Source organism: Helicoverpa armigera, chromosome 17, assembly GCF_030705265.1.
Source record: "Helicoverpa armigera isolate CAAS_96S chromosome 17, ASM3070526v1, whole genome shotgun sequence".
NCBI classification, from domain to species: Eukaryota; Metazoa; Arthropoda; class Insecta; order Lepidoptera; family Noctuidae; genus Helicoverpa; species Helicoverpa armigera.
The window spans coordinates 11,348,795-11,363,296 of NC_087136.1; the positions used below are offsets into that span (position 1 = coordinate 11,348,795).

Here is a 14,502-nt window from a genome sequence, read left to right on the forward strand (position 1 = left end):
AGTAACATTGATTATTCTGAGAAGTACATGAATAACACTTGTCATTCTTATAAAGTGTACACTCATGATACCAGCTAATAGGTGTCAAGGGTAAGCCGAAGCATTCCTAGTGCGCCGGGGACCGGGGCCGCACCGTGACGTGTCCCACCAGGACTAGATCCACAAATATATGATAGAGTACCTAGAACAGCTCTGACATTGTCGTAATACAATGTTATCTATGCAAATCAAACTGTCACATATTTCCTAGTACCCGAATGTTGTTCCAAACGACCGTGGTCTGGTCAGGCAACTTTTGACAGCTCATTATACAGCTCATTGTTACAATTATTTTTGTAATCTACACCAACAATCAGGGGAAGTAAATATTAATTTGGTATTGACATTACAATGATTAGATAACAACAATGTAATTGTGCAAGGTCAGCGAGGCTGCCACGCGAGCCGTGTAATTGATTATGGCATAAAATCGAAACAATGCGCTATCGATTATCGCTGTACAGAATCTACGTTGAGTTCACGACACTATTAAACATGTTACAAACAAAGTTCTTAGGATGTAATCTGAAGGTCCGAGCCCATATCAACATTCCAATCCCCCGTACGGCCTTTCTTGTTTTTATAACATTTCGCAAAATGTTCGTAAAGGTCGCTTCTAAGAGGTTTATTGACGTAATATTGTGATTATTTACATATTATCTATCGACTGGACCTGATATGTCTCATACCTACCAACATGGTTATTATTCAAATACCACCAAAATACCACGATATATTTTCCGTACCATCAAGTTTTGGATTGATTATTACTTAGTAATAGGTTTGAGTGAGAATAAGATAAAAATCCTTGTATATTTTTAACTATTTATGAGTATTGTCGATACAAGTTACACTTTTACACACAACACTACAACTTGCCACTTTTCGATAAGGCGAGGAAGTGGTCAACAATAATTCCATAACCGGCACGCGCATCTAAGGCGCCAAAAGGGGTCGGAGCGTCTGAGCGGGGCGAGGATAACAATACGCGCGCTAGCTTATAACTAAAAGTCGTAAGCGACAAAATGGTTTTGTAATTTTATTATTTAGAAATGATAACACAAGGGAACAACATTTTGGTTGCATGAAATATTATGACTAAAATTGTATATTTTTGGGCTGCTAATTCAAGATCTGAAGTCAGAATTTCTGTATCAGCTTTAGTTTTTGAGATATCAACAAAACGTGATTTTCACAATTTTATTAACAAAAAACAGCAGAAGAACAACAATTAAGCATCAAAAAACTTTCTTTTATAAGATTTTCTAGCTTGATTCGGTTCACTAGGGCTGTCTTTAATGCTGCAACAGTAGTTCGCCATCATGTTGGCATTCCAATGACCCTGGGACCGCTTTTCCATAGTCCGAATATCTTGATGGAACCGTTCACCTTGTTCTTCACTGAGATCACCTAGATTTTCAGGGAAATGGTCAAAATGGCTAAGGAGGAAGTGTACCTTGATGCTCATATTACAACCAAGCTGTTGGAAATGCGACAACATCTGTTCAAAGTGCTTTTGATAAGCTTTCATCCTTTTTGTTTGATAGAAAATTTTGTGCAATCCAAACGAATTCGTTTCAGGCATTTTTTTCGATATTGGTTATGTAATGATGAAACTTCTCATCCTTCATCAATCATCTTATTTGTGGACCATCAGAAATTCCGGCTTTTAGTTTCTCTATACTCAAATAATGGGACTTTTTAGATATGTATTGAGCATTTTTGTTCCGAGCTTCTACAAATTGTTTCATGAGCCAAAGTTTGATGTGCAAAGGTGGTAGCACCTGTATTAAGGTAAAGTGGTAGATAACAAGTTAGGGTAAATCAATTTGAACGGTTTTTTTTTTTGTTAATACCGTTCATATCAACCACGCAGAAAAACTACCTAATGATTCGAGGGTTCTCGCCAGATCATCGGTGTTTGTTACTTGAAATCGGGTCTTTTCTTATTTTTTCATAACCTTAAAGACTCGACGCATATTTTACATACCATTTTAGACACCCAGTAGGTACCTGTCGCAAGTGTTCAAAGAAAATCCAAAGAACTCAAAGTACACCCGTTTCAAGAACTCCGACACACATAGTCTACAATCTTTAAATGTATATTCACCACAAATATTACAGAAATAGTTAGTATCATTTTTACAGTTATTTTGCAAAATAGAAATAGTAAAAATTATATACTTTTTAAATAAAATGCTCTGTTTTATGAAATTTAAGTGTAACTAGTTCGAAAATACGGTCAATAGCTGTATCTCAAAAACTAAAGCTGTTAGAAAAAAAATGTGGGTAGATTTGAAATCAGCGACCTCGAATTAGTAAACAAAAGTCATAAAATTTCATGCAACAAAAAAAAAGTCTTATTTTGTTCCCTTGTGTAATTTGATAAAAAATCCTACTACAATTTTAAAGAGTATGTATATACTCAACTACTAAAAAAGTTAAGAGGCTTTAATCGGTCCCGTTTGCCCATAATATGTGAATCTCTTTTTAAAAAGAGGTATGTTTGATATATTTTTCTCTGTTATAAAAGTTACCTAATCATGTTTCTACAACTAACAAAATAAGGTTTATATCATGAACTTTCAGGTAACCAAGTTGTATTTTGATCCGTTTTGTATTTACTGAGAAAAATTGACATCCTTGGCGCCAAAAATTCCAATTCGTCCTCTTAAGGATGTACCAACTCACGTGCAAGGTATCTCGCAGTTGGAATCGATTAAGTAAAACAAATGTGTTTTTAAAGTGTAATCGACTTGTGGTCGAGACGATTTGACTGTGTCGTAACTGTGATTAGGCGGTGATGTACCTCGAAAGGTCACAAGTTTGGTACTCACAAGAGGCGGTGCTCACTCAAACCGAGTTCGTTTGCGGTTAACTCGAAATTGAAAGTGTGCCGAATGACTTGCTCTTTGGGAAGCCCGAATACTTTTTGTTGAATGATGTCACTGTTACAGGTAACCGTGGCCAATACCTATTAGATCACGCAAGATTTCTTTGTGAACGAAATGAGTAATTCCGGTGTTTTGTGTGTCAACAAAAACAACGCTTGTATTTTTTAAGTTAATATAATTTGTCACGGTCTTTGAATTTCTGGATTTCAGTTGGTTCATGTTTTTCATTTTAATGTAACAAAAGATGCTATGGAAAGGTGGGATGGTACGCCATTATTTACAGCCGAGTGACGTCACAAACATCTGTCACCCTGGACGTCATGTCCTTTGGGTAAGGTTGTCAAAAAAAGGGAAAAACAAAGTAAAGTAAAAAATAAAAAGCATATTTGTTGGCATTTAACTAAATTGCTGAGCGCTGTGAGTTGATTAGATGATTCCTATTTTTAGTTGTTTTGTGTGATATTTCACCATGATAGCCCAATAAAACGAAGCTAAATAGTATCCAAATAATTACTGGCAAGATGACATGGCTAGGTAAATGTAAAATGTCAAGGTAATAACAATAACCAGTAACTTGTTATTATATTTCTGTAATATTTCGTATCAGCCCTGTGCTTGACCTTGTTAGCTTGTTTTGAATGTTTTAATATGTACCTACTCACAAATTAAATAGGTATTAGTGATATTGTGTAGGTGGCCTCTAAAGGTTAAAGTGTCGCGAATTCCTGATCATTTTTATACAGAATTAAGTTTTTGTCGCGTATCAATAAAATACAAAGCTTTTCTTCCTTTTCTGGCATTAACGATGAGATAGATTAAATATTTATTATTTTATAAAATAAATATCATTTTATAAAATAAAACCTATTTTTTTTAATCCAGCTAAAATATTGAGTATCAAAGAAAAAAACTATTGTGTAGGTGAAACGAAACCAATCAAATCACAATCTCACACCATGTCTGTGAAGAATTGCTCAGAATTGCGGGTTTTCTATAAAAAAGCTGGAAAATATGCGGCTTACAAAGAGCCGGTTCACACTACATGCAATTTGTATCGCTTCACAGGGCCTTTTACGCTGGTAGTGTAAAAATTCGCATCGCGCCCACCTTTGTGCAACCGACTTTACGCGTGGAGGTGATAGCTTCAACAAAATTGATGGCTCTTTGCGATATTCTGTGGCTATCAAGCAGAGCATGGCTGAGATTCTGAACCATCCATGCATTTAGTTTTCCGTTGTGTATATTGTATGTTAGTGTACGCGTAGAAAAAGTTTTAATTTCATCGTCAAAGAGGTAATGGATGATTATTTATAGATCATTCCAAAAAAAACCCATGATTACTTGTTATGTATAATTTGTTTATGGTCAGTCTGTTCCGCAATAATAATATTAATGACTCGATGAATATTAATGATCGATATTAGTATTACTTGCTGTCAATAGATGTCGTTACATGTCTTGTGTTTAACGATTTATTGACAAAAGAAATGCTGAGTGGGAGCAAGAAATATTTTGTTTCTGTTTTAGATTTCACATCACACATACCTTATATAGTTAAATGAGTTTATTTAACAATTTACTTTATCCTCTATGTTACATAATATAATATTTCTTGTCAATAAGGACCAATTTGAGAATGTTACGTTTTAATTTAATAGTTATTTCATTTTAGCCAATAAACTGGTAGAGGTTATTAATATGTGCAGTAATTAGCTCGCATGGCGGTACCAATCGCATTGATTACAATGCAAATAATATTATAACGCGATGCCCACTACGCGTAATGCTATTAAAAACTATAATTATTACAATTAACCACTGTAATATGCAAAAAGATTAAATTGTTAATACGGGTATTCCGAAATCAAATTAATTTTTAATCGTATTTGTTCATTTATCATGTTTCACGCTTAATAAAAAAAGTATTACACTTTTAGAGGTCTTAAAATACCTAATTCTATATTAATGAGTGTTATTTTGACCTTTTATCTCGATTGAATGGTTATTGATGCTGTGGAAATATCTCTCATCTCTCAATTAATATAAACTGGGACGGTTCAGTGAAGGCTATAAATAATGGTGGTGTCAATAATGAATCAACCGACCTATAATTAAATACAGATTCGAGTAATTATAATTTATTATTGCTTAATTGGGTAACAGAGGCTTTTTATTGCCGATTGAGAATGGTAATTGTACATATCTACTTATAACATATCGACTCTAGAGGTACGTTCAAAAACGACTACATATAGGAATTACAATATCAGGTGAGACATAGGGTCACGCGGTAAGGCTTTTTAAAACAATGTAAGTAAACTTATATTCTAGGCTTTTTAAAACCTCTTAAAAATATTACCCGACATTATCATTACTTTTATTTATTACTTATAAAGGTTATAAACCAAATAGGTCATCAAATATTGATAAAAAGTAAGAGTTTAAACAGATATTTTTATTTTTGTAATAGCATTATTTAAAAATGTTTTTCCATTTATATATTTTCGCATGAAATTCAGTTTCACAGTTCCTAGAATTGTAAAGTTTTTTAAATGATGATTTTATACACAATTTAAGCGACTTTGTTTGTTTTGTTTACTTGTAACAAACACGAAAAGCTTCGAGTAAATAGTAACAATGAATAATCCACATTGACAAAATATTACAAAATAAAATAATAGCAGAAATTGCAGAATTGAAAACTTAAAGCTGTGTATTTTTTGTCATTTTTATTTTTATGGTTTTATCATTGGTTGACTAATCTAATATGTCTATCGTTAAGATAGAGTTTGTAATATCGTTAAGATAATCGATAATTATCGATAATTTGCAAACAGCGCCCACTAGATGGCGTTTGCAGTACTTACCCAGGCAAAATATTTTTCTCTGTTAAATTTTTATCATCTCTAATCAGGTAAACAATTCCATTCCGGGAGTATTCAAGAGATGCAATAAATAAGCTATTCCAGTAATGTATGCATTACTGCAGTAGATACAGAAAAATTAATGCAGTATAATAACTTACTGCACCAACTGTTATCCAACTTACAACTGACGCTATGTCTACAAACTTTACGAACATAATAATAATTAACGAATAATACTCTAACTTTAACAACTGTGCCATTACAGGTGTATTCACAAATTAATAAAATTATTATAAGACTCACGTTTTAATTAGTAATTTCACTGGTTCAGAACCATTTTATTTATTACGTATATTAAGGGCAAGAATAGGTCCATTAGCAAAAAAAGAGAAGCTAATATACCCTCTGAGTTTATTAGCTCAGGTCCCAATATACGGTACGGTCAGCAATAGCAGTGGGTATCGAATAAAGCAATAAGTGTTCATTAGTAGGGTTAGCAGAAATAAAGTAAGCACCGTGTTTACTTCGACTGTGCTCGACTGTACATACCTACGTAGGGACTGTACGCGCCAGTCCAATTTCTTTGGCTTGGGTAGAAGATACGCGTTTTAGACCAAGAGTTGGGTATAAAGTTTTTTTTTTCTGTAAATTATGTATTTAAATTGACCAGAATGGAGGTTCATAAAATACTTGCGTAAAAATTTGGTAAATATTACGTAATTATTTAGAAATAGCACGTATTCGAAATTCCATAAATTTATTTAGAACTTTTTGATGAAACCAAATCCCCTAAATAATAATACAAACATACTGTATTTATACTTCTTTGAATAGTTTATACATAGCTGTAACATAGGCAACTAGTTAAATTACGTACAAAACGTTTTTGAACACATAATATTGAGCGCGTACGTTTAACCCGAACTGCCTTGTAACCGCTCCAAATAATAATTCACCCCACAAGGCAATGCATGCATAAGCGATCTCTTAAACTCATAATTATTTATGTATGTAAAGTACAAGTAAGTATGCACACCGCTTAAATATTAATCATCGCACACTCGCGCGATACTGCAGCGTCGCCCGGGACCTGCCTGTGACGCTGCGAATCTATTTAAACTTATCTCATTATGATATTACATCGCCTTATTCCCGGAATTCGTTTATACGCAACTAACATATAGATGCTGGCAGCTCTGAGTCTGTGAGCTCGAAATGTTATGAAATATTTCATTAGGTATTAAAACATTTACTAAAATACATTTTATTTTCTAAACTACATATTACACAAAGAAAGATAAAACGTCTAAATAGTCCACGTACATTTAACCCTCGCTCAGTAGTTTTATTTCAAAGAAAGAAAGATATACAAAAAGCTAATTCGAGCTCCCGGTGTAGCCGGGTGCATCGAGTAATCGGTTTACTCGGGCCGAGGCGCCTCGGACCTCACTGCGATAGATTTACTCGCCTCATTTTGCTCGACACGAGACGAGGCGACTCTATTTGAGAAAACTTATACTTGTGTAAGTTCCCTTTGCGAGTAATTTACTCTTGTTTCGTTTTTCTTGGAGATGTGAATTTGTGGAGTGTCGGACGAAGGAATTAAAAATGTGTCCCGAATGGAGTTTGTGATAGAGAGGGTTTAAGGGAGATTATCAGGGTTTTGGAGTATTTAAACGGATTAGGTTATAGAACAGTAATGCAGCTAAAAATATTCACATTTTCAGTAAAAACTAATTTTATAAATTGTAGCAATTGTGTGTAATTTTATGAATTGTACTATCATATACTTGGTTATTATTAACCAAGTGATAGAGATATACATAAACACTACTTCAGCAGCATATTGCATAAAGCACGCCGTTTCGCTGGCAAAGTAACCGTCAGGAGGGCATGCGTGTAGTGTCCGGCTTTGCACGCCGGCCGCCACATAAGCTCTGCATTCACACTGAAATGACGGCTTAGGAGCAAATTAGCACTGCAACTGCTTCAAAGCGCCGTCCGGTTGTCCGGGACACCGTGATGTCCGGCTTCGTCCGGCTGCTGTCCGGCCCGTGGCGGATTAATTTGTTTGTGCGTGCTTCGTTGCCTGCACAAATTGTGCTAAGCCTTATTAAATCAAGTCTATTTCGTTACTTTGGTCTTCCATGTTCTCAGTACTGGAAGTTAATTAGTTTGGCTACTAAAGTTTTATTTTAGTAACGGCCGGGCCTTTTACGAATATTTATAGTTCAATAAGTTGAACTATTTAATAGGGTTTTTGGAATAGGCTCCAATGGATAAAAGGTTTTAGAACGTTTCCATATACTATTAGGCACAACGATTTATTGAAGCAAGAATACTCATTATTTTTATATTAGTGCAGTATATTTTCTGTACAATATAAATGCATGAGAATGTCCCCCCTCGTGGCCGGTACAAGGGTGCGAATGTCAACAGTCGATCGAGTTAATGTTGTTTGTCCAGTGGACTGCGCGCCCGATGTCGCAGTTATTGCAACTTTTATATCCAACATATTATAATACTTTTATATATCTTTACTTTGTAACTAAAGAGCTTTATGATAACAGGAATAGCTCTCATAAAATTATTTTTTGGATAATGTTTATACTATGTAGTTTCCTCACGTGAACTGCGTTAAGATATATTTTTTCATCTTCAAAATTACCCCTAATCCCAGCTGTGGACCAACTAAGCCGCGAACATAATATTTTATTTGAACAAAACCGAAAGGATCTACCAGGAACGCATAACCCTGAAATAGCACAAGCTAAGTGTCTTCTAATAGAAATTCAAGTAAACGACGACATAACCAATGGCGACCCTACTATAAGTAATGGGGGCAGGTGTTCCCAATGTTAACGTGAGTGGGCCCGCATTGCGATGGAGAATTATTTCATTTTATACGACACGCCTTTTTGGGACAAACTTTTTATAGGTCACAATGTTAGTGGTGAGTAGTGGAGGTCGATTTTTTATTCTATTTCGCCAGTCTAGTTTTTTTTGTGAAAGAATTGCTTAGAATTCTGATTGAAAAGTAAATGGAAAACAATAGTATTGTGTTGTCACAGAGATGTTTGCAGAATGTTATATTTTCAATAAAAGAAAATTGAATCGAGTCGTGTGTCACGAGCGCAACTTTCGAGTATAATATTCAAAACCTACGAATAAGTGAGATTTTCTAATAAAATCTCTGAAAAGTCAACTTAAGTTTGCGCCAGAAGAATGCCAAATAGGTTTACTCTCGAGTCTAAAAGGGCTGATAAAATGAAGGTGAGCTAAAAATACATTCCTCCCAACCTAGCCAAACCTTCCCGAGAATAGAATCACGAAAAAGAGAATTAATAGAATGACCGAAATCGCACATCCCATTCATAACAAAATGAGGCACGTAATGATAGACATAAACATGAGAAACACAATGTAGCGAGAACTGCTTACATGTCTGTATGTTGTTAACAGGCCCTTAAGGAAAACGGGGCCATTGCCATGAACGTAAGGTCCTCTCATAATTTTTAACTGTCGAGCTACCTTGAGGCTGAGCACCCCTGAGGATTAGCTGTAATCAGCTCTGTGGTGGAATAGTGGACGTCCAAGATACTGCTGAGCAAAACAGTATATGATGAACAATCAGTAAAATACTTATTGATACTTCTTATTGATGTAAATGACTTTGAATTCTCCAGACCGACATAAAAACTTGTATTCTAGTTAAGTGCCCCGTTGGGTAAAAAGTTAAAGACTAAAATCAAATGTTAATTCTAGCTATATTTTTTGCATTGATAAACTCTTTATAATCACTATCTATGACCTATACTTTATATAAGTGTGTCATTTAAAAGCCTCTGGTTTATTAGTAAGCGATTCTTTGAACCACCATTATTGATTACAGGTCATTAACCTTTAAAGGTTGAGTGGTGACATCTCTTTTGTTTTATGCGTGATAAAGGTACCGATATAATGGACACCGCGTGAGGTTTTTTATTCTAATAAAGTACCTACTGACTGACCTATAATAATAAGCATTTAGAAATCTAATTATAATGAAAAATAATTCATAATGAATAAAAACTTTTCGCATTTAAGAGCATTAGGACACCTACAGTGACATTTTGAACTTCATACCCACGAATTCTTGGAACGAATTAATCAACCATCAGACTTAGTTAATCATTTCAATGGTTTCTGCCTACAAACTTCTTTTAATCTCCAGTATTTTATCATGATTAGAAGAAAAATGCAAAGTTTTCCTCATGAAACAAATCCGGGACACGTTTAGCGTTTTGTCCTTGAACGTGGAACGGAACGTTACGGCGCGTATGAAAAACGGAACGTCCCGTCGATAACAGCCAGTGACTTCGTAAAAATATACTTTATTGTTCTTTGAGTGTTATTGCCTACAAGATTTTGTTCACAATACGAGGAAAAGTTCAGTAGGTTCATTCTGATGGTTTTTCTATTGCGATTCATAGGATTGTATGACGTTACATTGGCTCAACGTGAAATTCTTTACTATTTTAATTTCTCTCTCCGTCTGTGGACTAATAAAATGTTTTATTAGTAATCGGTGTTAAAATCTTCTTTTGTTTACTGTCTGTAAAGTTAGTAGCACAAGTCAAGCGGTCACTCAAATGGAGATAATATTATTACTTCAACTTATACATGGATAACAATAAATGTGTAAGTTTCATAGGAATTTTCTGAATTTTGAATAAAAGTTATTTTTGGAGTTTTAGATGGGAGTTTTTGAGTAGATTCTTAGTAGGTAGCAACTTAATTCTTTTTTTTCTGAAATAAAGTTAATGAGGAAAAATTAAAAAAAAAGTATTTTTTATATAAAGTTTAAAGAATGACAATTGATTCTACAATTGTTATGATATCACACAAAGCATCGTGTTTAAGTTCTTCTTCTTAATATTTCATCGTGTTTAAGTTCTTCTTCTTAATATTTAAGCCTTATTTAAGATAGCTTTAACCTTTAAAAAAATCTGCCTGAACAAGGCACCTTGTAACGGAGATGAATGATTGAATATATTTTTTTTTGATAGTCTTTCCTTTAGTCTATTGCATGTAGGCGTAGATAATTTCTTTCTCGGTTCATACCGTACAGAATTAGGTAATACTAATTTCCTCTCATTAACCTTTACCAACCATTCATAATTCTTTGTAATTCCACCTGATATCTTCTCATTATTTTCCCTAACTATAAATCCGTTTTAAATCACGATATTGAAAAGGTCACAAACGTCTCAAACATCAAAGCTTAGTTTAACAAGAAACTGGCGGATTATAGCAATTCCTAAAGAAAGGAAAATATCTTCCACTCACTTTATTATGACCTTGACCTCTGACATCGACAATATTATTGAACCTGTCAAGTGGTTCGGTACAAAGGCGTCACTTACAAAACATTATTTATTCAATTTTGATCATAAGCATTACTGTAGTGTACCTACTTATTGGATGATCTGTTGACATTTCATTACTGAAGTAGGTGTGATTCGTTATTATTGGTTTTATTTCTGTTAACAACATAATAATAAAGTATATTCTTATTATGAAACAATGACATTCTTTGCCAAGACGTATAAAGGTGAAAATGTTTATAATATAAGTACAGTCAATCCTCTATTATACGGATTCTGTAAAGCTCACTTGAAAATCCATAACAATCAAAGTTTTTTTTTAACTGTAACTGTAAGATAGTTCCCTAAACTATCTTGCAGTAACAAAATGGCGGATATAGTATAAGCCACACTTTGCAGTACTTTACATTTAGGAAATACAGGCGTTATGGATGGCGAGTAATAAATTAGTCTTTTGCTCGAAGTGACTGTCCGTCTGAACTCACTCTAACTCACACAAAGTCTTGCGAAGGAAGCTCAGGATATTACACTGTATTCACACTTTGAGATACTTTCGTATTATCATATCATAATATTCAATTAGAGAATAAGATTCGCTAGCTAGTTATAGTCGTAAACTCAGTCTCATTTCCTTTGTTGTCACTATTTCATTATCATTGACCGTGATTGTTCAATGAAGTGATTGTTCATATAAAAATGGCAACACTGGTGGCCGGTTGTCAAAAACATATGTCTTAGATTTTATTTAAAATTAAATAGTTTTAGTGCTTTAATTATTGTAATTGACCTTAGATTCAGTAGATTTAGTGATAAGATATAAGGATAAATGTTTGTGAGTGATTTCGGTGCAAAATAGCGATAGAAATCAATCTGAAAGAAACTGGCTGTCATCCCAACGAACGGATTTTGAAAGTGTTCGAGACAAACATAAAACCCGGGGAGTATTTGCTTATTTATTATGTATTAGATACCCAGTCCCCTCATTTATCAATTTTGTATACCCTGCACATCGTTAAATGACCAAATCTTATACAAGCTGCTATCTAAATATGCCCTATAAGTTTAACTGCCGATACTAAACAAGATCAGCTGTTTTCTTGTGGTCATTGTAAGACTATATTTCATATCCAGTGAAAGTTTATTTTCAAAAATTTATTTCAAATAGAATTTATTGAACAACTAACAAACACATTCATTTTCAACTGATATTTAGAAAAAAAAAAATACCCTCAACAACTTTTTAATTTTTATTTTCTCTTTTCATAAAACATAATTAACTTGCTCACAATCCAGCAATACAGAGTACTCTTTTCCTTATAATTAGCTTCAGCATCTTTAACTCTGTATTAAGAATTAATTCATTAAACAATAATCCTCCAGTCTTTTGTTTCTAAACTTAACTTTACTTTTAACCTCTCTTCCTTCTTTCACTTAGCTATCTCTTCTCACATTCCAGGGTGCCTCAGGGTTAACTTTTCATCATGTTAACCCGTAGAGCTGCATTCTTTGAGGAAAAGTTGAGGGCTACACTGAAAGACTTGGAAACCAGCAAAGATCTGTGCAAACAGCTGTTACAAGAACGGGATGACAGCGAGGTAGAAGTTAAGGTCATTGTTGACAAGAACACTGAACTTAAGAACCAGTTAGCTGAATTGCATATAGAACATATGGATATACTCGACCAAAATCAACATCTTAATCGACTAGTGTCAAACATGCAAGAGTGCAGCGACACACATGAACTGGCTTTAACTAGGATCTCTGAGCTGGAACATGAGCTATGCAGAGCCCACAACACCATCACACAGTTGGAGTCTGCAAAGTCCAGTGAACGGTCTGCGAACACCTGCAGCCTGTACGATGAGCTTGTTGGTAGTGCATCAGGTTCTTGTAGTAATCAGCCAATGATAACAATTGACTTGACCAATGATACTTTAGCTCAGGAAAGTAAAACATTTACATCACACAATAAAATTAAAAAGTATTTAAAATTAAATAGAATAATAGGTAAAATTAGAAAATCATTAAAAAAACAAAAAGTGTATCAAAAATCAAACAATTTCCTTAGGAAAAAGAACATTAGTTTAATAAGTGATTTAGAACTTTGTCAATCAGAATTAGACGTATGTAGGTCATTTCATGACACTGAAATTCAGCGCTTACAGGAGGAACTTCATATTAAAGAAATTTGTCTTAGGGATATTTTCCACAAATATGAAGCTTCACAACAGGATTTGAGTAAGCGCATGCAAGAGGCCTGTGAGCTGGCAGACATAGTGAGGTGCAATGCAGAGAGGTATGAATCATTGACAAATAACCTTTCCTGTAGTTGTACTTGCTCCCCGACACCTGAGCCCCAGTCTGTTACCCCGGCACCACAGGTGACTCAAGTGGCTGTCACACATGATTCTGATTCTATTACAGTTATAAATAAAAGTGTTACATACATTTTTTCTGACAAATTTGGTCAAGGATTAGGTAGTATATTTAATCAGTGTTCGCAACAATATGTCATTAATAATTGTTTACCTGGTGCCAGTTTTAGCCACTTAATAAACACTATTAAATTGACAAAGCTAATCCCATACTCTACTATAATATTGCTTTATGGAGATAGCTTTAATGTTACAAAAAAAGATATTATAGATTGCATTAGTCTTGTTCTACATTTAAGTGAAATAAATAAATGTAAATTCATAATAGGTGCCTTACCTTACTCTTACAGTTTGACTGAGGAACAGAATAGGCACATTTTCAATCTTAATATGTTAATGTACAATAGGACTAACCGTCTTGACTCTATTTCAATTTTTGATGTTAATCAGTTTGATAATAGATTTCAATTAACTGAATATTCTATGTATTTGCCACCTAGCTGTAGACGACACATTGCTAATCTTTTAGCATATAATATACACATAGACACAGGTACTTGTCATGTATCTTCGAATATTGTTAGTAATACTACTAACATTACTATTGATACGCCTACTAGTTTAAACTATTAGGCACGACAACAGGTGAGTCAAATGTTTTGAATCTTGTACATCAAAACATGCAGGGCTTATCTGGCAAGGAGTTAGAGTTAAGTTTGTTTTTGGAAGGTTTTAATGTTCATGTCTTATGTTTGACTGAACATTGGTTAAAAGAACCCGAAATATTGTTTTTAAACGATAGCAAATATACTGTACAAAGTGCGTTTGTAAGGAAGAATGCCATACGAGGTGGATCTTTAATATTAGTTTCTAACGAGTTAAAATGTAAACAACGACAGGATCTGGTCAAACTTTCTGTCGAGCGCACTATCGAGTTGTCTTGTGTAGAACTTGAGCGATA

At 34.1% G+C, this 14,502-nt stretch overlaps 2 protein-coding genes across 2 annotated transcripts in view; both read left to right on the forward strand.

Annotated features, from left to right (window-relative positions):
- LOC135118052 (uncharacterized) overlaps positions 1 to 14,502 on the forward strand; it is a 127,303-nt gene that overhangs the window by 102,821 nt on the left and 9,980 nt on the right. Inside the window, exon 4 of the mRNA XM_064038981.1 lies at positions 12,662 to 13,113. Within this exon, the coding sequence (XP_063895051.1) occupies positions 12,662 to 13,113 (452 nt within the window). The remainder of the gene's footprint in view (positions 1 to 12,661; positions 13,114 to 14,502) is intronic.
- The window catches only part of LOC110379559 (lachesin), a 190,100-nt gene that overhangs the window by 11,526 nt on the left and 164,072 nt on the right, over positions 1 to 14,502 (forward strand). The window lies entirely within an intron of this gene.